The sequence below is a fragment of the Parasteatoda tepidariorum genome, chromosome 6, assembly GCF_982258835.1.
Source record: "Parasteatoda tepidariorum strain Cologne lab strain chromosome 6, Ptep-v5.0, whole genome shotgun sequence".
NCBI lineage: Eukaryota > Metazoa > Arthropoda > Arachnida > Araneae > Theridiidae > Parasteatoda > Parasteatoda tepidariorum.
This window is the reverse complement of record NC_141760.1, coordinates 77092787-77117273: the sequence shown is the minus strand read 5'-3', so window position 1 is coordinate 77117273 and position 24487 is coordinate 77092787. Positions and strand designations below refer to the sequence as shown.

The window sequence follows — 24487 nt, the reverse complement described above, 5'->3', positions numbered from 1 at the left end:
TCTTATCTAAATATGTTGCAGTCTTCCTTATTTTTCTAAACGAAAACAAGTTTTGTTAAAAATACAATTTTTAACAATTCAAGGAAACTCGAACTTTAAGGAGCAAGAAGATTTCAATATTGTGCGAAAAATATACTATTATTAAATAACTTTTCAATTAATAAATGAAAAACATTTGAATACACGCTCCTTTTCTTTTTATTTCATATCATTACAAAGAAATATATTTTTTTGAGAGAAAAACTAGATTTTATGCAAGTGTATAATATAATTATTTTAGTAATTTATATTCAAATAATTTTTTCAATTTACAAATGATCAATTGAGCGAAATGTACTATTTAACTGCTTTTATTTTCAGCTGTTTCAACTTTTTTAAGAATTTTTTTTTCAATTTCTATGTCACAAGTGTGGAGCAAAAAAGTAATCATTTTTAAAATATTAAAATTTATTTGTGACAAAAATATTTTTAAAAAATCTTTTTCCTAAAAGTTTAAATTATCTCAGAGATAATGTTAATTAGAATATATTGAACACTTGACTCATTTACAAATCATAAATATTTATTACATCTGTATTTTAGTTCCAAATTATATTTTGAACTGTTATGTAAATTGCTGCGGAAATAAGTCTTTACGAAATTTTTATACTTTTTTTTATTTAGACAAAGAAAAAAGAAAACTTTTTAAATAAACAAGCATTTCCCTCCTAGGAAAAATGCATTTTTTTGGTTTTTAAAAGAAAAATTTTAAACAAGCTTCAAGCTTTTCAAAAAAGAATAAGGTTTCTGTTTTCCATCAGAAAAATAAACTTTGTTTTTTTTATAATGCTGATGAATAGCGTTTTCTTGGCGATAATTTTCACAAAGCCTTTTTGCACGTAACTAAATTATAACTTAAAATCTTTTTGCAATTAACAGTTTTTATGCTTTTAGACATTGTTGCTTGAAGCAAAATTCAGTATATAATTTTATAGCACAGAAAAAAACAGCATTTTTAAAATTCTTTTAGGCTTATTGATGCTGAAAAAAATTAAGGAATATGAGTTTCATTGAAGACGAAGTTTATGTGTCATTTATTATTTAAACGACAATATATTATTTTAAAAGTATATTAGTGTTAAGGAGTTTCATTATTTTACACATTTTCTAGCTTGATTTTCCTTAGTCTATAAAGACTATGAAATCAATACAATGATTAAAAGAATATTAAACAAATGTGTGTATCTAAAATCAATCTATTTTTAAAAAAAACTATCATTGTTAAAATAAAATGAAAAAAAATCTCCTAAATTGATCTTTTTATCGACAAAAATCTAAAATCTAAAGAATGATCGCATTTTTTGAAGAAATCAAAAATGATTCATTACAAAAAGCAACCATTACAGGCATTAAAGGTTTTTTTGAGGTTGTTTTGTGGGGTCAAGTATAATTTGATGTTTAGTCGAAGTTGATTTTAAAAAACAATCTTAAAAGATGAATCACCCAAAATCTATAATCAAAGTGTATGAAGTTGTTTTATTCACACTTGAGATTGTTTTGAGGTTGATAAAAATCTACTTTAGAGCAACCAGTTTAGGGAGGTTGCTTTTCTGGTCTACGGATTATTTTTTCTACAGTTTAAGCAAATACGTTTATTTGAGGTGTGAATAATTTCCCCCGATCAAAACTAAAATTATCTCTGAGCCATATATGAGGTTGACTTTGTTAGGTATGAAAGAGATTGAAATTGATGTTTATTAATGAGGTTATTTTTAGTGGAGGTATTGTTTTTACATCGGTCAATCTCAAAACTTCCTCAAAAACACCTTTTTTGCAAGGAAATTGGCATTTTTTTATGAAAATACATCAGAGTTTCAGAAAGAGGTGATAAAAATTTTTAATGAGGAGGATTCACGAGCAGCTGCAATTTTTGCTAAGAAAGTCTAATTTCAGCTCAATAGGATTCTGGTTTGGAAATCTGGCTAGCCACTCAATCGTCTAGTTATTTCCGTATCAATCTGGCACGGATGTCTCTAAAAATGAATTGATTTCTATTTATGACTCTTATAGAGCATGTCTATGGGGATTCTCAGAGTGAGGAATTGTAACTCGCTCCTCTCTGCCAAACACCTCCATAACTGCTATAACCTATAACTCATATAGCTAATAACTCTATATCCTATAACTGTTATAACATGTAACTGCTGTAACCTATAACTGCTATAGCCTATAACGGCGGGAATATAACTGTTTTAAGAAATGAGTAGAAATTGCTGTCCTTATACTTGAGATTTATTTTTCTAAGACTATATTTTATTCTTGTAAACACCATGAGAGTTCACTGTGAGGTTCTAATTGCGGACAAAGAGGATGGTATCTTACGTTAAACCATATTTTGACACATCATTAATCCTGATGCTTGCTAATTTACGATAATTATACGATAATGATTATGATGAAGCATTTAACATCATGCAATCATTTTGTGTTGTACTCATTTTTATAATATTTAAATTTTTGATTGACGATTTTAGATTGCAGCGTAATCACCGCTGTACTGGTTGTTTGATTTTTACAGAACATTTTGATTTGTGGCAAAAGTATTATGAAACTTAAAAAATTGAAATTAAATGTAGATAGAAAAATAAGATGAAAAGTGTGATGAAATGAAAAGAAACATTTGATAATGTGTTGTAAAATTGCAACAAAAGAGAAATTTTGCAGCTCTCTCGAAAGCCTAAGGAAATACAACAAAGATTATAAATTTACAAGCAAACCGGACGTTTTTTTAAGAGATTTTTTCACTAATTAGTTCTCACTTGTTTGCTTTAAATGATCACTATTTATTCATTGTTGTAATGAATGTTATTTTTGTCTCTGGAGATCTTTATTAACTAATGGGTGAGCTGATTTTGAAAATAACAAAAATAGAGAGACAGACAGACAGAGAGAGAAGGACAGGGATTGTAGATGTTTCCTACTATAAATAATAGCAATTACAATTCTAGAGAGATAAAAACCGTTTGCAATTTAAAATGATATGCTGATATAAGGTTATCGTTATATAACATTAACGAGTACAATTACTCCCTCTTTTGTTATAAGTCACGTTATATCTTCCCTTTCATATCTTCTTATCCCACTATATTTTTTTTCCAATTTCGTTTTTTTTTCAAATCTAAGTAAACGTTTATTATTTTTCATAGATAACATTCTTACAAAATGGTTTCGATTATGTTATGATGTCATGATAATTATATAGTTAGAATAAATTTAAATTTTGAATGACGTTATAACAATTAGACATTTCATTAACATAATCGTAACAAAATATATTTTTTTTCCATTTTTTGAAATATAAACATAAAAGGAGAATAAAATGATGAAAGAGTATCATTCATGGGAGTCGGTGAGCGACATAAGCAGGGGGTTGATCCACTTTGTCACATAAAATTGCATTTAATTTGGATATTGAACTTCATTTCTTAACATTGTAACAAAAATGTGTTTATTCCTTAGCATTTGGACATGATAGTCATAAGAGAAAGAGACATAATATTTTTCGAGTGTACACGAGCAAAAGTTCGTAATTTGTTGTTGCACCAACAATAAATATAATCAAGATATAGTTAGTCTTTTAATAAGAAAGAATCTATATAATAACAAAAATAACTAGACCTATCTTGATTTATAACATAATATAACTAGTTTTTCTTCATTATTTTCAATAAAAAAATAAATTTAAAATTACCACAAAATAATAATATAATATAATAATAATATTTAATTAATAATATCGTAATATTATAAATGAATAAAAAAAATTGTTTTCTTTTATACTAACATGAAATTCGAGTTGTTCTTATAAACTTTAAATTTAAATTCATTTAGAGTTTTTTTTGGTAAAAAATTAAAGTTACTCTTTTTTTGTAAAATTAAATCTTTGAATTATGAGTAAAAAATTTGAGAAACATAATAGATTCTTTAGAACATAATAGATTGGAAATTTTATGTTTCTTTTTCATTTTTCTTAAATTTTACTTTCTTTGTTTAATGAGTATTTGTTAAATGCTCATGTCTTAATTGGAATTTCATTATATTCACAATTTTTATTATGAAAAAAATTTTTTTAATATGTATATAAAGATAGAAGTCCATTTATTACTTCATTTGTAGTTTAAATGCAGGAATATTTTCTTTTGTTTAAAAACTTTGAAATCAAAAATAGCATGTTTGTAAAAGCAATTATAAATTTTTCTTGAACTCATATCCTTTTGTCATATCTACGATACTATTAATATCTAATTCAATTAAAATATAATATTCCATGAGAGCGTGAACAAAAACATTTTTAAAAAATCAATTATCTCTTGAAAAGAAAAGAAAAACATAACTCGTAAATCTAGTTGCTTTATCGTTTATTCGTGCCGAATACTATATTTGTTAATTATCAAAATTGAAGTTCAATAATTTCTGATGCAATATTGCAAATCTTTTTGTTTGTAAGTTGAAGTAGAGATCCTCCTCTTCACAAACGTATATTGCAATGAAAAATATTATTGAAGAGTATCTGGATAACAATGCTAGATTTAAAAGCAATATTGTTGGTCGTAATATGTGCCCTTTTCAATTACGAATCTTAGTATTTGTTCAATTTGGATTATGTTTAACCAAAATATTAACAAATATTAGCAAAAGAGCAATAATAGGTAGTATTTGATCTCTTAACAATAGTAAAAATATATAAACGTTTGAAATTCTTTTCAGGAATCAAGACACATACGTTACTTCAGAAAAAATAAATTATTGATTAACTTTTCATAAATTAATTATTTTATTAATTATTAAAAATGAAAGATTGCTGTAAGACTAAAACTAAAATTTAATTTTACTTAAGAAACCAATAGTTAAATATTCAGATTGAACTGAATTAACAGAGTTAATAAAAAAGAAAGATTTGTGTCAAATGCTTTAAAACTGCTACTACCTATATTCATAACTGAATATCATTTTTTAAATGCCAGTCAGTAATGATACAAGTTAATACATTTAAAATATATTATCATTTTTGCAACTCGTAAACTAAAACTCCACTTTTGGTCAAAAACAAAATATTCACTATTTACATAGTGTTGAATTTATTCTAAATATGAAGGCCATTTTGTGTCATTGTAGCTCATATTTTAAAACCATTACGACTTTATTTCATGATAGAAATCATTTTTTTTAAATTAATTATTCTTTGTCAGTTTATCAAACTCATGAATATGTTCGACATAAATGTAAAATCCATTAAATATTTAAAAAAAGAATATTCTGAATCGAAGTGCATGTAATCATCATTAATGAAGTCTTGGGAAAATGCAAAATTTTTCTATGCAACAAAAAACATTTTTTTACTGCCCTTATTTAGAATTCATTCTGCCTGTTTCTATTCTCCCATTTAGAAGCAAAAAATTGCAATTCTTCTTACTGGATCATTAGTCACACAAAAGGAAACTTCAAAATACATGATGTTTGAAATAAAAAGAAACGAAGAATCTTCTGTAGTTGGAAGAATTTTGAAAAATTCAATCATTTTATGATGGCGTCTGCGGTGTTTCAAAATTCCCACATAAACTGTGTTCACATTTTACTTTTGCATTGTTTTTAAGAAAGTGAAATAATAGTAAATATTTATTGTTTACTTTTGTCTATAAAATAAATAAATGGATTTTCTGGGAAATATGGGAATCACAAGAGTACAAAGTACAAATGCTTCTTTTATCGAACGAGATACAATTATGCGCTTATATGTTACAACTATTAATGATTTTTTATATCTATAATCAGCAGAGGGTGTTTTTTTCCTTTTCTCTAAGACATTTGTTTATATCAGTTATTTTCGGTAATCTCTTTGATTGCAATGTTCAGAATTATGTCATAAATTGCATAAATCACAGCTAAAACTGTTAATTTAGCCCATCACGAATTATTGTACACTTTGATTTTATGTAAATAGTAGAAATGATACACGCATCGACTTATCGTAAAGTATCAAGATTTTATAAACGTTTTTAAGACCTTGGTTATAACTCATTTACCCTGTTCCTATTTTCCAATTTAGAGGCAAAATATTGTAATTCTTCTTATTGGATTTATCGCACAAAAGAATATTTCAAAATACATAAAGTTTGAAGTAAAAAGAAGGGAAGACTCTTTTATAGTTTAAAGAATTCTGAAAAATTCAATAATTTTGCCTAAGGTGTTTCAAAATTTCTACATAATTCTTGCATTCACATTTTACGTTTGTATTATTTTCAAGAAAATGACATAATAGTAAATATTGTCAACAAAATAAATAAGTAGATTTTCAATGAAGTATGGGAATGGTTCTTGCTTTACGAAAGTACTGACTAGAAATATTTCTTCAAGTGAGCTATACGCAATTATATCTCTTTAGTCTATAACTTTAAATGATTTTCTATATCTATCTTCAACATAGGGTATTTTTTTCTCATTTGGTCAAAAATTTTCGCTTAGATCTATTATTTGCGAAAATCACCTTAACTGATATAATAAAGAATTATTTAAAAAATAGTATAATTCACAGCTGAAACTGCTTTATTTGCCCATAACGAATTACATTGATTCTATGTAAAATGTTGTAATAGATAATGTATCACACTATTATTGACTTATTTGGAGACATCGATATTTTATAAACACTTTTTCAGCCTTCTTTAGAATTCATTCTACCTGTTTCTATTCTCCGCATTTAGAGGCAAAAAAATTATAATTCTTCCTTTTGGATCATTAGTGGTACAAAAGGAAACTTCGAAACAATTGCCATTTGAAATAAAGAGAAAGGAACCATCTTTTGTCGTTGGAAGAATTTTGAAATTTTTTTTTTATCATTTTACAATGGCGTTTTATCTTCTTTTATAATTTTTCAGAAAATGAAATATTAGTAAATATCAATTCTTTATAAATTAAATATGGAATTTAAATGAAATATGCTAACGGTTCTTGCTTTGCATGTATACTAAGTAAACATGTTTCTTCAAATGAAGGAGATGCGATCATAAGAATTATAAATAATTTTCTTTATCTGTCCGCAGAATAAGTTTTGTCTATTTTTAGAATGGTCATGGTCAGAATTTGTGTACATAATGTATAATTACAATAAATAGAATTACAATGGTCCGAATTTGTGCAATAAATAATGCAATACGCAGCTAAAACTGTTATATTATCCCATTATAAATTATTTTGATTCTGTGTAAAGAGAAGAGATGGTCAATATATCGATATATCGTGAGACATCGATAATTTAGAATCAATTTTACAGAACTTATTTTGAATTCAGAGGTGGTTCAAAATTTGCACAAGTAATATATTCAAATTTTATCTTTTTTCATAATTTTGAAGAAAATGAAATATTAGCAAATATTAATTCTTTATAAATTAAATAAATGGATTTTGAATGAAATATGTTAACGGTTCTTGCTTTGCAGGTATACTAAGTAAACATGTTTCTTCAAATAAAAGAGATGCGATCAAAATAATTATAAATAATTTTCTTTATCCCTGCACAGAAAAAATTTTGTATATTTTTAGAGTGGTCATGATCAGAATTTGTGTACATAATGTATAATTACAAAGAATAAAATTACAATGGTCAGTATTTGTGCAGTAAATAATACAATACGCAGTTGAAACTGTTATATTACACCATTATAAATTATTTTGATTCTATGTAAAGAGAAGAGATAGTCAATATATCGATATATCGTGAGACATCGATAATTTAAAATCAATTTTAAAGTGCTTATTTAGAATTCCTTTCGCCTGCATACTAATTTGCATACATAAATTATTGAATAATTTTTTCTTGCATACATAAAAATCTGTTTGTGAGGGAAGACTTTGCTTCCCCGTCATTAGCCGTATAGTTGATAGTGGTATATATGAATGTTCATTTAGGCCAATATTGAATGAATAAAACAATAACGTATCCAGGAAATAATGTACAAATCGTTGAATGTAAATTTAGATTTTATTAAGTATAATTTAAGATTTCGAGTGGCCACATCTTCATCCTACATAAGAAATCCCTTAAAGGGATGAAATACTAATACTCTCTATTGAGAGATCATAAAGCCAGAACAACATTTCTGACCGTTAGAAAATTGAGACTGGGAGGCCCCCGAAAGGGGTCCCAGCCTCACCAATTTAGAAATTAAAAGTGAATATATTTATTCTCAACGGACAGAGAAAGAGTATGGGTAGGAGATCCAAAATTTGGCGATTTATCATAATATATCATAGCCAAAAACAAAGCCAACTAGCATATCCACATGGGTTTAAAAGAACACCTTGGCGATCACGAGTCGCCAACAAATTTATGTGAATTATTATAACCATGCAACCGAAACGTTTAGCCGTTGGAAAATTAGAATAAAAAGTTATAAATAGATTTTTGTTTTCAATTAGAGGCGACAGTGAATTAATATGTCTGCTTAATAATGAAATAAAAAGAAAGTATCCGTTACATTAATCCAGAAGAGAAGAAATAAATATTTTATGTTCGTTTAAAAAGATTAAGTTTTTGATTTATTTTAAATATAATTCTATTAATAAAAATAAGCTTAAGTAATGAAGGATATTTTAAAAAGATAGGAAATAAATATGTAATGCCAAATTCTGGCATCACACTGTTTATCGTTCATATATCGTTTATCACATAGCAGCAAGTTATTGTTCAAAAAAAAGTGGAAGACACAATGTTTCAAAGACAATAAGATATGCATTTTAACGAACTTATAATATCCACCAATGAGTCAACTCAGAAATAGGTGGCGGATAGCAAAGAAGAGGTTATCAACGATGAGTCAAATTTTGAGTAAAACCAAATAAAAAAAAGAGAGAATATTTGATTAAGAACGAAATATAATAACTCTGATTTAACGGGGCAGTTAATTATCTTTTTAATAAAGATTATACTCAGATTAGAAGATATTTAAAGGAAAATAAAAAAAAAATATGAAGATATTCGACTGGGAAAAATCAAGAAGAAGCTGTTGATTTTCTGATTAGCTTATTTTCAAGAATATAAAGGTTAGAGGATTTTAGTAACGAAATCTAAACTAAAGGGGAAAAAAGGCCAAAAAAAAACGAGTTGATTTAGATTTAAGTCCGCCTCTCAGAATGAAAGAGACAGACACCTTACAACACGCTTGAAAAGAAAATAAGTGGAGCAAAGACTGAAAAGGGACGGTGACTGAGAAATTTTTAAAACATGCTTTCAGACAAGTGATACACAATTAAAATCTAAGAAGTATAAAATTTGAGAAACTGGCATTTAAGATTGGTTTAATTAACCGCAAAAAATAGATGAACTAAGGAAATTACCACCTGTATTCTGTGATTTTTAGAGAAAAAAAACCATAAACCATACCTTAAGGATTGAGACTAAGAGAGAAACGAAAAGATGGATATTTTTCTCACTTGCAGATAACTTAATATCAGGCATGTGTTCAATAACCACTAAAAACAGAGTATAGAAAAAAATCATTTGAAGAAGACATAGAAAGTTAAGATTCTATTCCGAAAGAATGGTGCCAGCACGAAAGTTTTGCCAGGCAAGGAAAAATATAAGATATTTAAATTTAAATTTTAAAGAAAGTCACTATATAAAGGAAAAAAAACAGTTGAAATGTTTGCATTAAACAAACAAAAACTGTTACGAAATTCAATTTAAAAAAAGGTTAAAATAATTAAACCAAAAGATTAAAAAAAAATGAGCTAAAAATTAATGCACTGAAAATTTCACTGATAATAACCTCATATAAAATAGCTATTTTATCTACTCGTGTACAAAGTAAAAAAAAGTTCAGATGTATGAAATACAACCATGCCTTCTTAGACTAGGACTATGAATAACTTTCTTAATCCGCCTGGCAAAATACATATTTATTATTTTTTCATTTTGCCTGAAAATTTTCAGCTCTTATACAGTTATCCCACTATCTCATAAATTATTTCGATTCGATGTGAATAATATAATAAAAATATATTATTTTACAGTATGGCGAAATTTAAAACGTTTGAAAGTTATCGTTCTTTTTTAAGTTTCTTTTTTATTTTTCTGTACTTTACATCTGTATTCCTTATCTATTAAATATATTTAACTGAAAACTAAGTTCGCTTTTTTTTTCTTGAAATATATTTTTTAAATTTTTATTAATTCCAGATTATTTTTTAATGTACGTTATTTCTAAATCAAACATAATTACTGTTAAAAAAGCCTTTCTGACCATAATCTGCTATTTTGTGATATTTTGATACATATATATTAAAAAAAAACATTGCCTTCTCACCTGTAGATTTTTGAAGCATTTCGCTGCAGAAATTCTTAATTTTTCGAGTCACGGTGCATTTTTTTTATATAAGAATTTTTCATGGCTCTCCAAACTAAAATTGATTAATTACAAATAAGAGAAAAAATTAAATGTATGTATTTGTTATAAACTCTTGGAGCGTTATTAACTCACACTGTATTCTTTTAAATGATTTTTTTTTTGTTAAAAAAGGAGAGTGCTTTTTAGGCTCCGTGTTTCTCAATTTCTCTTTACATGTCTTAAAAAATTATCTTGCACTAGATAATGTTAAAAAAAACGAAGTTATTTTTTCAAAAATTTTATATAGTTTCCTGCTTAAGTGTTTGGAAATAAGGTTCCAATAAAATAAATGTAATATTTCGTAATTACTGCAAAGACTTTGTTCAAAATTTTTCAAAGTAACTAAACTAAATTAAGCAATGAATGTAAACAATTTGAACTGATCGTAAATAAATCATATTTTGGATATATATCTGAAAGTTTTAAAGATGTTAGAAGAATGAAAAATTTATTTCTTAAATTTTTTAATAGTGTTCATTAAACATTGTCTTCAAACCAACTGTTAATATCATTGAAATTAAATGAATTAAAAAAAAAGTATTTAAAACTTATTGATTTTGATTTACTTCTCTGAAAGAAGTAAAAAGAAAAATACCAACACAAGTACAAACAATCAAATCTTTCCAAAAAAATAAGGAAATATTTCTTTCTAATTGTACGAAACTTTTTTTCTCGAAGTTTTAAGCAATTTATAAATTTTTATTTTTGTGGAATAATTTATTTGCCTAGGTCTTTAAAAAATGATTAAAAAAATTCTAGCTCTTATGTACTAACTTGAATGTTATCCCTTATATATGTTATTCCTTTAAAAATATCTAAATCAACTTCTTTAATTATTTACTTAAATTTAATAAGGAAGACTTGTATCATTTTTTAATAATTATTTTTGTATGTGAAATGTTATTTTATTACGTATTTTTGTCATACTTTATGTATGTTTTACACTGCATGTTTATTATACTTATTCTGTCTAGGTTAACTCATGTAAAGGATTATCATTTTGCTTTTTTTTTCTAAAATAATAATGTTTTTTATTCACTAAAATTTTGCGTTTAGTGTTATAAGACATAACGCTACACTTTAGTTTGTTACATAATATGCTACTGATTTCAGAACTATAAATTATGTGTCAGTATTTAGTTATAATAAATGTGTAAATGTAATATTAAATCACCAAATATCTTAAATATAAGAATAATATTTGAAGAATTTTTTTAAGAATACTTTATTGAATCATTAATGTAAAGATATTAAATATTGAGCAGCGTTTTGTTTATCGTTTTATTTTTAATTAACGTATACTAAAATTTAAAAGACATTAAAAAGTGCTGTAAGGAAACGAACTTGCCTAATGACCATGTTTTTAAACGTTAAAAATTATTAGTACTGAATTTTTTTTAAAAACAAGACAGGCTTAAACTTAACTGATAAATTTTAATGCTTTCAATAATACATTTCCAGTAAGTAAAACAAATTTTTATATTTTTTCTTGGTTAAACTGAGACTATGAAAAATCAACCTAAAGTAAATTTTGAGTATCTTGTTACGTTTGAAGCAAATACTTTTTAGAAGATTCCCATTCGATAAATCACTATTTAATTAAAATGATTGCCATATCAGATTAAAAAAAGACAAAAACTAGTATAATGTACCATTTATTTACAAAAATTAAAGAAATATAGGAGAAATGTACTCATTCAATAAATTTGTATTGTGGTAAAATTCATTTAATAAACCTAAATACGATCGATGACGTAAAATAAACAGCAGTTTCAGACTAGTATCGTTCTAGCAACAAAATAGTTCAAATACTAATAAGCAAATTTTGATATTGTATTAATTTTAGCAATACTATAGGATTGCACATAAATTTAATACATCCCCACCATTTCTTGCTTAAAGGTATCCACCTTGAGCATATTTTTGTATAAATTTACATGTTAATAAGATTTAAAGTCGTTCATGAAATTACAAGTGATAATGACATCGCTTGTAATTCCATGAATTCCATGAATCTTCTTTTAGTTTAAAATTAAAATTTAGAAAATTGTAAGATCTGAAAATTTTATTCCTTTCAAAAAATATGTACTGGTCAAAGTCGGTCATTTCAACTTTGGATAATCGAACTTATTCCATTATTGAAATTATTCAAATCCTTTATTGAGTAAGGAAAAATCCATCAATCATTCTCTTTTAAATTATTCCAGTTTAGGTTCACATAGAAACAATCAAGTTGTGTCGAGGACACATGGGGAAAAAGGAAGCAGTTTTCACTTTTATCTGAAATTCCACAATGCCGCTGGCATCAGAGGAAATTTTTCAAGCTGCCATCTAAAATATGCCCCTATGATCTTTTTTCCTTTTTATACTTCCAAATAAAAGTTTTTTTTTCCTCCTTGACGTTCCAGATATTTTCCTTGGGCGACACAAAATAAGAACATGCTTCTGAAATCGCATATTACTAGTTCGTGGAGCATACTCAGTTGACAAGTTGGCTGTCTTCGCCTTTCCGAGGTCTTGCCAATCTCAATCTATCAAGTAAAAGGGCTGGAGAATGTCATCAAAAGAAATAGGGAATGGAGAATTATGACCCATGTCAGAAGTAGTTGAGAATTTCATTCTGGGGAATGTGTATTTACAATCGTAGTGGGAATTTCTTCATCCTCTTAAAATAATACTTTATGATGAAAAAATACAACTGCGATTTCATTTCTTTTATTTTTTGAAATATATTTCCGTAATGCGATTACGATTGATGCTTAAACAAATGCAACAAAATACGATGTAAATGTACAAAAAACAAGTTTTCGAAAATTAAATATAACAGTTTATTTTTTTAATACGTGTCTCATAAAGTAAAACAGTTCTAGTTGAAAATTTATTCTTATCTTTAGTTACAATATATCTTTTTTTTTATTGAAACCATTCACCCATGCTATTCTTTTAATTAAATCGAATGATAGTCTTTATCATAACCTAAATATTTAAATACTATAATGCTATAACTATAGTGCTTTATTTCAATTTAGATCGCTTGCCCATATTATTTCACTATTAATATAGTAGTAGATTAAAAACAATCTATAAGATTAGCCTAATATTCGGGTATTGAATCAATTTATTTTTAAATAGATAGTTTGCATATGTTTCAAACAAAAATCTTCTTAAATTTTTATTGGCTTTACTTTATGTATCGAGGTACTTTCTGCAAAAACTCAACACTTTTTATTTCCGCGTATTTATGTTTCAAAGATTGTATAATTGTTATATTGTACTTACAATTATTAACTGCTCATGTTCAAATTCCGATGTTGGAATTTAATCAAGTATCATATTATTTCTATAAATTAAAAATGCTTTATAGTAAGTATAATTAGTTCAATTTAGTTAAATTTTTTACTAGTTTTATTCACTTTTGAATGTTTTTTTTTGAACCTGGTTATAACCTGGCGAACTGGTGATAACACTACCTTAAATTTACATTTATACAGGAACTAAAACAATTTTAAAAAGCTTTTATCTCTTCATATGATAAGAGATTCCTTTTAAACACAAAAAATTACTTGCCATATTTAATTCAAATAAATTATTTTAAATAGAAGCTTCGTATCTGTTTTTAAAGATGTAGTAATTATTATGTATTTAATTTAAATGCGCGATTAAAAATATACGATTTAACTGTCACTACTGTTAACGATGTTAATTCGAATTTATATTTTTAACTATGTCTAATTTCTGGAAACATTAATTAAAAGTTATAAAACATCCACGGGAATAAAAGTAAAAAATGCTTAATTAAATGACTAATATATCTTTTAGGAATGCATCAACAGTAAAATATTAAAAGCATCTTTCTCAGAAATCTAGGTGCCAGTAAAATTATTATTAATGATTGTCACTAGGACGTAGAATAGTCCTTTACAGTAAAAGAAGAGAAAAAAAAGTTTTTTTTTCATTTATTTTTTTAATCTTTATTTATTTTTAGTTCCATTATAGATTATGTATTCTTACTTCACGTAAAAAAAACAGTTGCAATTCAGGTAACAATGAATCTTTGTGGAAGTCACAACTGCGTTATACATGTTGAGATAATACAATAAATCATGTTTATATCATATTTAATTTCTCGTTTCCTGCTTAAGCGAAATATTCTTCTCAATGACATCCTTTCAACACACTATTTTTCGTGTTTCGGCGGACCTCGTGGATAATTTGATTACTGAATATTTTGACTTCAAACATGTTAGAGGCCTCTAAATTGACGAGAAAAAAAACTGAAGCCAGAAATAAGAGAGAATCTTCATTTAATGAAATAATTTGGAATATGGTAAACAACTTAAAAAGAGAACAAATAATATCAGATAAATATGCGTACTGTAATTTTGGTTCGTATTGTATAGAAAATTCTTAAGTGAAAACTCTTCGAAGTAATCATGGAAGAACAGAGAAGTTACTAATGTATGGAATTAGATTTTTTCTAACTCCATACATTTTATTTTACTTTTATTTTATATCCGTGTTGAATAGCTGACCCAATTTTCGTTTACGACTGCTAATGTTCAACTCCGTAATCTTTCAATTTTGAACCAATACAGAAGACAAGGAAACTCCTGGATCAGTAACCCCAGAGGCATTGATTTGTTGTGAGAGCATGGAGGACTTTGTGGCTCGACAGATTTAACGTGCATCAGTCACCATTCATCATTGCATCAGTCATCTACACGGGGAGTCATCTACCGGCTGAGATCGAACCCATGAACTCTTGGGCATGGGCACAGCGCTTTACCAACCAGGCTATATCGGTCTTAATTCCATACATTTTATTTTATTTTATAACCGTCGTCGAACAGCCGACCCAATTTTATGGGTTTACGACTACTAATCTTCAACCCCGTAGCCTTGTAATTTTTACTCAATCCAGAAGACAAGGGAGCTCCTGGATCGAGTATTGGGAGAAATTTGCCTTCGTGCAGGACTTCTTGATGGAGCTAACTTGCATTTGCGTTACATGGAGAGGAAGACCACGAGAACCTTCCACGGTTAGCCTGACTGTGAGGGGACTCTAACCCATGATCCGTCTACCACTGAAAATATTTCACGTCAGCAATGCGGTCAGTGCAAGCCGGATGCGGAATTCGTATCGATTCGAACCCGGTTCACCTCATTGGAAGGCGAACTCTCTATCCCCTGAGCCATCGCGGCTCAATTCCATACATTTGTAAAATATGGAATTAGAAAAGTCATTAACTAATTTACTAAAATACTTCAACGCCTGGAAAAATTCCCGAAAATAAAAATCAGTCGCTAAGATTTTACGTTGAAAAATAGCAGAGTAAAACTCAAACCTATGATTTAAAAATAAGCTATGTAGAACGATAAAAGACAGTTGAATAGCTTGATTTTGATTATCAAGATATTAAACTTTGAACATCTCGATACTTCACACATTTTTTTCGCTGCTTGAAAACTACTGCTGGGACAATAGTTTGTGTGTTTTTGGTAAGGAAATAAAAACAAAAAAAAAAAAGGATTAAAGTTTTTGAGGTTAATCAGATTTTGTAAAAAAAATGTCAATTGATAGAATCAATGACATTGGAAGAAAAACTACATTCAACAGCAATAGGAGTAAAATAAAGGAGTTCTCCATTTGTAATTTATTATTGCAAGGCATTTTGGAGAACCTGCAAACAAGCGCGTGAATAGTAGCCACCATTCGATTGAGAACATCGCATGAAAGACAATGAGAGGGGGACCACATACGATTAACAGCAGTGAAAAAACTCATCCTGATTATTGTACTAAGAACGTTTAAGAAAACTTACGAATGGTCTTGGGATTAATTTGACACATTAAATTTCCCTTTAAACTTCTAATTAATGAATATGAAATCTATTTTCAAATTCAGGATATCAAACAATCTACTATTATACTAGATAGTTGGGCTTCTTATTTTAAGTTAGATTTTTTTCCGCTTACATAATTTAAAACTGCTCTTTACCTACTGACATAGATTTTTTTGAATCATTTCATACACTTAAAACTTTTAATATTTTAATTCGTGACCTTTCTCTCTCCAATCCTCTCGAATGTTCTTCTGAAGGCTTTTGTTTTGCGCCAAAACTAAAATAAGTTTGCATACGTAGCACTTGAAATTTAGTGATGACTTATTCCTTCACAGAAAAAAAATATTGTTTTAGACTAGAATGAAGCAACTATCAGTTTATAATTACGTGAATTCTTAAAATAGCGAATTAATGTTCAGATATTTTTAAACTTTTTAAACTTACTTTTTTTGCTATAATTTCTAACTTTGTCTTAGCCCTTGTCTATAAACACTTCATTTTATTTATTAATTAATTAATTTATTTATTTTGCATGTTTGTAATGTTTAATTCTTCGTTTCTGAAATTTGTAACTTTGTTTCTACTGTTAAATAAAGTGTTGTTTTCGAAGTGGGTAATGCTATGTACCGAATAGAGCCTATGATCGAAGTTTCTCTTAATGCGAGTAATCAAAATGCATATTGAATCCGATAAAATTAATAACATAGTGTATTCAACAAACATTTTCAAAGATAAAATTAGAAAAAACTTCCATTTATTTTCTAAGTTAACATAATGTATCGTAAAAAAATATTGCTTTCATACATGGATTTAGAACATGCATTTATTAACTCCCTTAACGATTTAAAGTGAACTTAAAGTAAGTGTGACACTGAAGAAAAAATGAAAAAGGTTTTTTCAAGCGATTTAATTTTGAATTCCCAAATTTATACAACTCTATAGAATAAATGCGCTGTAAGTTATCCGAATATACGAATTGTTTTAAGCATATAAACAGTCAAAATAACAGATGCAATGTACTTTACTGAACGCTTAGAGGGTTACTTGACGTTTAGAAAGATTTATAACCGAAATAAATTACTGAAAGAATGATATAAAATAATATACATCTGTTATTTTCTAAAGTTTTCATAATTAAAAAAAATAGCATAGTACTTAAGTTACATAAAAATGTGTCTTTATATCGCAAGCTGATGGTCTCATAACGGAAAAAAATGAAACGAAGAAAAAACAAAAATTCTAGTATTCCACAAATCAAAAATATTCTATCGTCTTATTCTTTCGGAGACCACCCAGCAGTTGTTCGCATGAACGGTCGTGTGACAGTGACGCATTCCCCTAGTGCGTCACTCTCATGACATGAAGAGAGTGAAAGTGGGTGTAGTGACTATCAGAAAAGAAAAAGAAAGCCGTTTCTGCCATACGATACCAGTGTAGCTAATTAGAAATTTTACAGAAATTTATTGTTATAACTGAGTATAAATAAAATTCATTAAAGTGAAACTGTGATTTTAAAATTAAAATATCGTTTCATCTCTTTACTTTAGACGCGTAATACACAATTTAGAGTTATTGAATTTCACAAAGAAATAATATTCATCAAAATTTTTATGCATGCCTTTATGCAACAATATTTTTTTAATGGTCAAGAATATGTTTTTACACTATTTATTTTATTCTATTATAATTCATGTACAACTAAGAAATTTTCAAACATATAAAAGTTCTGAATTTTTATAGTTTCTTGATATTTTGTTATTTAGCTAATATGTTATATACTCTAAAAACTATTTTATTTTTTTAAATGAAATTATGATTTAAAAGTTAAGTCATCAGGTTGTTCCATTATTTTTTTGTACATTATATTCTTTATATTTATCAATTTATTTTACTTATGTAATACTTTTTATTTTCTATAGTACGTTATTTACTTTGTGTTTAGATTCTACTTATAGCGGCGTTTGGATACATCATTTTGTTAAAATGAAATTATGAATATAAAGTTAAACCATCTTGTCCTCCCTTTATGTTTTTATAAACATAACTTGAGTTTAATCAATTTTTTTTAAAGTCCGCATGAAAATGACACAATTTAAAAATTATTGAATTATATAAAACGAAAGAATAGTCCCCGAAATTCGTATTTATAACATTATGAAAAAAATATTTTTCTAATGGTCCGGAATATGTTTTAACATTTTAAAGGTATGAATTTTAATAGTATCGATATATTTATCTATTTTTTCTATATATTTATCTATTATCTTCTATGCATTTATCTTTATCTTCTATACATTTATCTATTTACTTATATGTTCTTTTTTACATTATATGTTATTTACTTTACGTTTAAATTTTCTTCTAACGGCGTTCATTTATATATCCCTTATTTATAAATATTTCGGAAAAAAATCTAGAAAAATATTAGTATTTAGTTGAGAAACTCATTACTTTGAAAAAAAAAAACTCCTTTACATTTTACTACTAGAAATGTAACTTTATACTGATAGCTAGTAATATATGAATTTTTATAAAAATATTTACTTGCCTTTTTAAACTCTTATAAAAACAATATCCTATTATTTTATTTTATGGGTTTTAAAAATTCTTTCTATATAATACAATAGCAGAATATACGCAACATATTACTTTTCGTTTCCATTTAAGAAAAATAAATGCTTTGGCTGTGAGTCAGAGTTACACAGACATGTCTACATTTTATAAACTGTATAAAAACCTTTCTGAGTTTTCTGAAATTTTATAACGTTTCAAATGAAAACAAAGTCGCATTCCAGTTATGTTGTTTTAACATTTACTGCTATAAGATTAAACTTTTTTGTTAAATAAAGGACATTTAATTTAAGTATTGTTGGCAACCTAAAAGGTTAAGTTTATTCTTAAGGCATTACGTTTTAGATACGGATTTCATCCACGTAACGTTGCATATTTAAAGAAAATGAAAGATTCTTTTTTTTTATGTAATTCTAAAATTCTAAAAAAAAGTATCAAAATGTATCATTTACTTCATAGTATCACTTTATAGTATTATTTGCCACAAAGCAAATTTTGTAGTCATTAAATTTAATTTCAAGATACTATCTTTTGTTGATAATTTTCTTTCATATCATATGGCAAAAAAAAAACATTCTTCCCTTCTTGAAAATTCTAATAAAATAAATTTTATAACTATGAATTTAAAGTAAATAAGTATTTTACCATGAAGCGAATATATTTCATTATATTAGGTTTTTTATATTTATTCAATACTATTTATATTAAAATCAAAATTTAAAATTTTTTGAATATTTTAAAATATATTAATTTTTTTTAGTTCAATTTATATATATTTTCGTCTCATATATTTATTCCATATTATTTCATATATTTAAAGAGAGATAACTTTTTTTCGTATTACATAATTCTAATACAATGTGGCATAATTACTTATATTTTACGTTAGAACGTTTTCCACGTTGGGAGCGTTTACCACGAAGCAAAAATAATTTTTAGTATTGAACATGGTTTATTGTTGAACATAAATATTATTTTCAACTAATGGCTGATTCTAAGTCAAAGTTTATAGGTAAAGCTTCCTTCATAGTTTATGGTCGAAAAACACGCGTTAAAATACTTTGTCAATTTTATGTATTCTTCGGAAATTTGCCCATTTTTATCATCGAAAAAGCGTAAATAGCTTTTGGAGGAATAATATTAATGATATTATTATTTAAGTTGATCCTTCGCTATGCTGAGAAAAAATATGGTTAAAATTACCAGATTATGGTAAAGTTTAGCGAGCATCTGGTTCTATAGAAACATCAAAAACACGGTTTTGGTAGCAATTTTGAAAAAATTAGCAACAAAATATTATTTTATTATGAGTGATAAAATGGTAAAATTTAGGCATTTTATCATATCTTAGAGCGCGGTATAATAACCCTTGATTCGGTGAAATTTCTTACAGTTCTTTATTTTTAACTAAATGCTTAGTGATAAGAACTATATTTTGAAAACTTGAAGAAACGTTACTATTTGAAGAAAAAATAATATTAAATAAATCATTTAAATATCGTATATATCTCGATTATATTAAAAAGGAAGTATGGTTTATTAAGGTCTCCAGTAAAATCCAGTAATAAAATAATTGTTATCTAGTAACAAATATTAGATCCAGTGATAAAATAATTCTTATCCAGTAACAAATATTAGATCCAGTGATAAAATAATTCTTATCCTATAACAAAATTAGATCCAGTGATAAAATTATTATTATAATATTAAATATTATCCAGTAATAAAATAATTCTCCAGTAATAGCATTTCGTACCAGAAATATAGGAAGCACCAAGCCGTCCGAACTCTTGCATTAGGATAGCTATTGACTGCAGAGTTTACCAATCTGCATAAACTGCTTTTACATTGAGTAGTTGGCAAAATTTACCTGTTATCGTTGCTTTATATTCCTTACCGACTTAAACATTTTTTCTCAAATAATTTTACTTAATTACTTATAACTAATTTTAAAATTAAATGTATATTTCTTTTAGGAAAAAATATGTTTAATCACTAAGAAATGGATTCAAATTTAATCTACCTAAAATCAAATCAAAATATTACTATGCTCACCACATTTGAATGAAATGGTTGAAATCCCTCATTTTTGTTAGAAATAGAATATAAATTTTAAAAACTTAATATCCAATTTAAATTTCGTAGATAAAATGACATTCAATGGTTCTATTTCTAAAATAAAATTAAAGTCAGTAGCTTTTTTTGAAATCTAATTCAATATAAGTAAATTAAGTTATTCACATATAAACTACTTTTCGAAAGATTTCTTTCAGAAAGATTTTATTTCAGAAATTCAAATTAATGAGGTTATCAATTTCGTTCAAGATATGTTTATAACTTTTGAGATGTTAATGAAGGAAAATATATTTTTTTTATAATTCGTAAAAGCAATATTTTATGGTTATAAAATTAAAAGTAAACATTTCGCTTTTATTTTATTATTTTAATGCTGAAATAATTTTTTTTGGATGTTGTTATATTTTTTTAATAGTTTTAAATTTCTGAATAAACTATTAACTGACTTAAAAATTATAAATATTAATTCTTTTATACCTACAGCTGAGAGAAAACTCGAGAGTGCAATTCGTAATTGACTTTAATTTACAAAGGGTCTGCCTTTTATATGAGTATACTAAAATTTATATTATTGCAGAATACAATTTAATCTTTAATTTAGTCCAAAACAAATTTGCACACTATCCTAAACGTTTATTTTTTTATTATTTTTAAGGATATAATGTGCATTTTTGAAGATTCATTTTTCATTATTTCAAAAGTCTCTAAATGTTTAAATGATTAATTTAAGAAATTACATTATTAAACTAAATATTCAATTACAAAGAAAAAAGATTAAAAGTTGCTCTAGAGGACTACGAAATGGAGATTACTTTTAAAGACAATTTAAAAATAACACCAAAATGAATTCACAAATATTTCAAGAAATATTTTCAGTAGGAACAGAAGAATTTCCGATTGTTCAAAAAAATTAATGTTAATTCAATACCATCCTCCTAATTTTTCTGGGTAGAATTTTTCATGGTATTTCAAATAAATCACAAATGCATGATGCCCCATAAAGTTCCTCCTTAATTATAGAAAAAAAATTAGAAAAATTTTCAATAATAAATTTAAAAAGTATGCGCACATGATAGTCAATCAAACGAGGAAACATTTTTTTGAAATATGACAAATCACAATTACGGAAGGCGGGTGTCTAGGATTTGGTTGAAGGTTGAAACTTGAAAGTGCTTCTAATAATTTTCCTTCTGATCAAACAGGTCTTGATGTTTCATACACCTGTTTGTAATATGTAAAATTTAGATATCGTCTCTGTTTTTTCCTTTATTAAATTAATTTGTGAATTCTAAATTGGATTTGTGAACTCTTCCTTTTTTTATTCATCATTTATAGTATAACAAAAAATATATAAAAAACAGTCACTACGAAAGTCTCATTTATTAATCATAAGTAAAAATTACCTACAATTGACTAATGCTAATTTCATGATAGGAAAATAGTTTTAATAGAATTAATTAATAGAATAATTGGACTAATTATTTAGTTTAAACCCTATAAATAAATTTAATTTTGTTCGTCAAAGCTGAATTTAAAAAAAGCACAATCTGTAAAAATATTTGTAAAATATTAAAGTTATTTTCAATTTAATAAAATAGTTTATAATAAAGCATGATTTAATTAAATATTAAAAATTATACTAACCGCTTACAGGCGCAGAATGCATCCACCTTTCCGAAACAACTCATTTTAAATTGCTGTACTTGAAAATCTAGGAGTTTTCAATTATATTATATGGGTTCTCATTAAATTGAATTATTAACTATTTTTTAATTACCTAATTTAAATAATTATGAAAAATTTTAATGAAAAAAGAATTATGTGGTTTGTTAAGTTGTAAAAATTACTCTAGTTAAAAATAAATGGAAACATTTTTAATGCGTATTTGATTTTAGAAATATACAATTAAAAAACATAATAAAATGACAAAATATAGTTAAAGGAGAGAAAGAAGATAATTAAAAATATCAATCAAAGGCGCAATTAATATTTAATTTTCTTTTTCAAAACTTGTATTTTTGCTTTGAATTTCAAAAAATAATTTAACTACTTCCAATTTAGTTAATGTTCCAGTACCTCCAAGTTATTTTAAAGCTCTTGAAAAATAATAATTACTATATAATTAAAGAAGCATCTTTGTTCTTCACGTTTTCATAAAATTTCTTTGCTTAATTTGTTTTTCATAAATTATATGAAAAGTCATAATGATTAAACATAGGATATTCAAGACTTTCAAACATTTACATTGCAAGTGTCTAATAATAATAACCACCTGAGCAATTGATGCGCATTTTAGTAAAATTTTCCGTAACTGTTGATTTATTTTTACATTTACAAAACCATTTCATTTAAAATAATCCTATAATGATCTGCTAAATTAAGAACAAACCATTAATTATTACATTAGTAAGAAAGCAAACAGAAAAAGGCGTTTTTCATATTTGAATTGAAATCGTTATTACGATAAAAGTTTAAATAAAACGCTTTAAAAACTTTTCTTACCTGGTAAAATGAAAAAATGGCAGGTACCAATCACAAACGCAATTAGCGTCCACTTTTCCACAGTCAACTTTTTCATGATTTAAAACTCCCGCGTTATTTCTCCGATGTTCGGAAACAAAACAGTTTTTTTTCCTCTTCCTTGAAGCCAATTCTATCTTCAACCAGTTCGGTTCCGAGTCTCAGCAAAAAGTGTCATTTTGTCACAATTGTCATAAAACCAACAGGAGATGTCTTCTAGAAGAACAACTTAAAATCATAAATCTACTCTCAGCGGTATCTTTAGAGAGATCGTGTTACAGAAACACGTTGGGAGAGGGTTCTTCTGGGGATGCGGATGCTGTGTCTATCGTCTGCTCAGTTTGGAGGGCCTTAGTGTTCTGAGAGAAGAGTTATTTGGTCGGACCGAGGGGCGCACAGCAATCACGCCGCCCTTGCCTATAGGACTTGTTCGGGGGAGGCTAAAGGTAGTTGGATTGGAAAACGGGGGAAGGTTGGGGGAAATTTTTTTTTATAATATTTTATTGCAGGTTATGATTTAGAGCGGGGAGAAATTTATTTGAATAAATGCATCATTTAACATCAATCTGAACTGCGAAGATAAAACGTTTCAGATTGTTTAAAGTTTAAAGTGATAACTGAATATCATTATTATTTTTTTTTATTATTTGGTTAACGGACTTATTTATAACTTTTTTATAGATTCGATGTAATTTTATTTAAAAATACCACATAACAAAATTATTCATAAAATTTAATGCTTACTTCTTAAAAAGATAATTTAAATGGGATTATTAATATTCGATGTAAATTTTCGAAAACAAAATATAAAATGAAGGAATTGTAAATCACATGGAAATTATATAAATATAATTAAATTTAAAATAATCCAAGTTGATTTGACTCAAGGTAATACTTATGGCATAAATGAAAGTTTTTCAAATACTATTCATAACTCAAATTGTGAAGTCTGTTTGTTTAAACAATTTAATTAAAAATGTTTACATGAAAATAGTAATTGCAGTATCTTCACGATAAATTAAATTGTGTTTTCCACTTTATTTACAAACACAATGT

At 26.4% G+C, this 24487-nt stretch overlaps 1 protein-coding gene across 1 annotated transcript in view; it reads right to left on the bottom strand.

Moving 5' to 3' along the window:
• Window positions 1-23846, bottom strand: part of LOC107452585 (lachesin) — a 209306-nt gene extending 185460 nt beyond the window's left edge. Inside the window, exon 1 of the mRNA XM_071178483.2 lies at window positions 23414-23846. Coding sequence (XP_071034584.2) covers window positions 23414-23489 — 76 coding nt within the window. The 5' untranslated portion in view covers window positions 23490-23846. The remainder of the gene's footprint in view (window positions 1-23413) is intronic.
• Window positions 23847-24487: the final 641 nt, after the last annotated feature.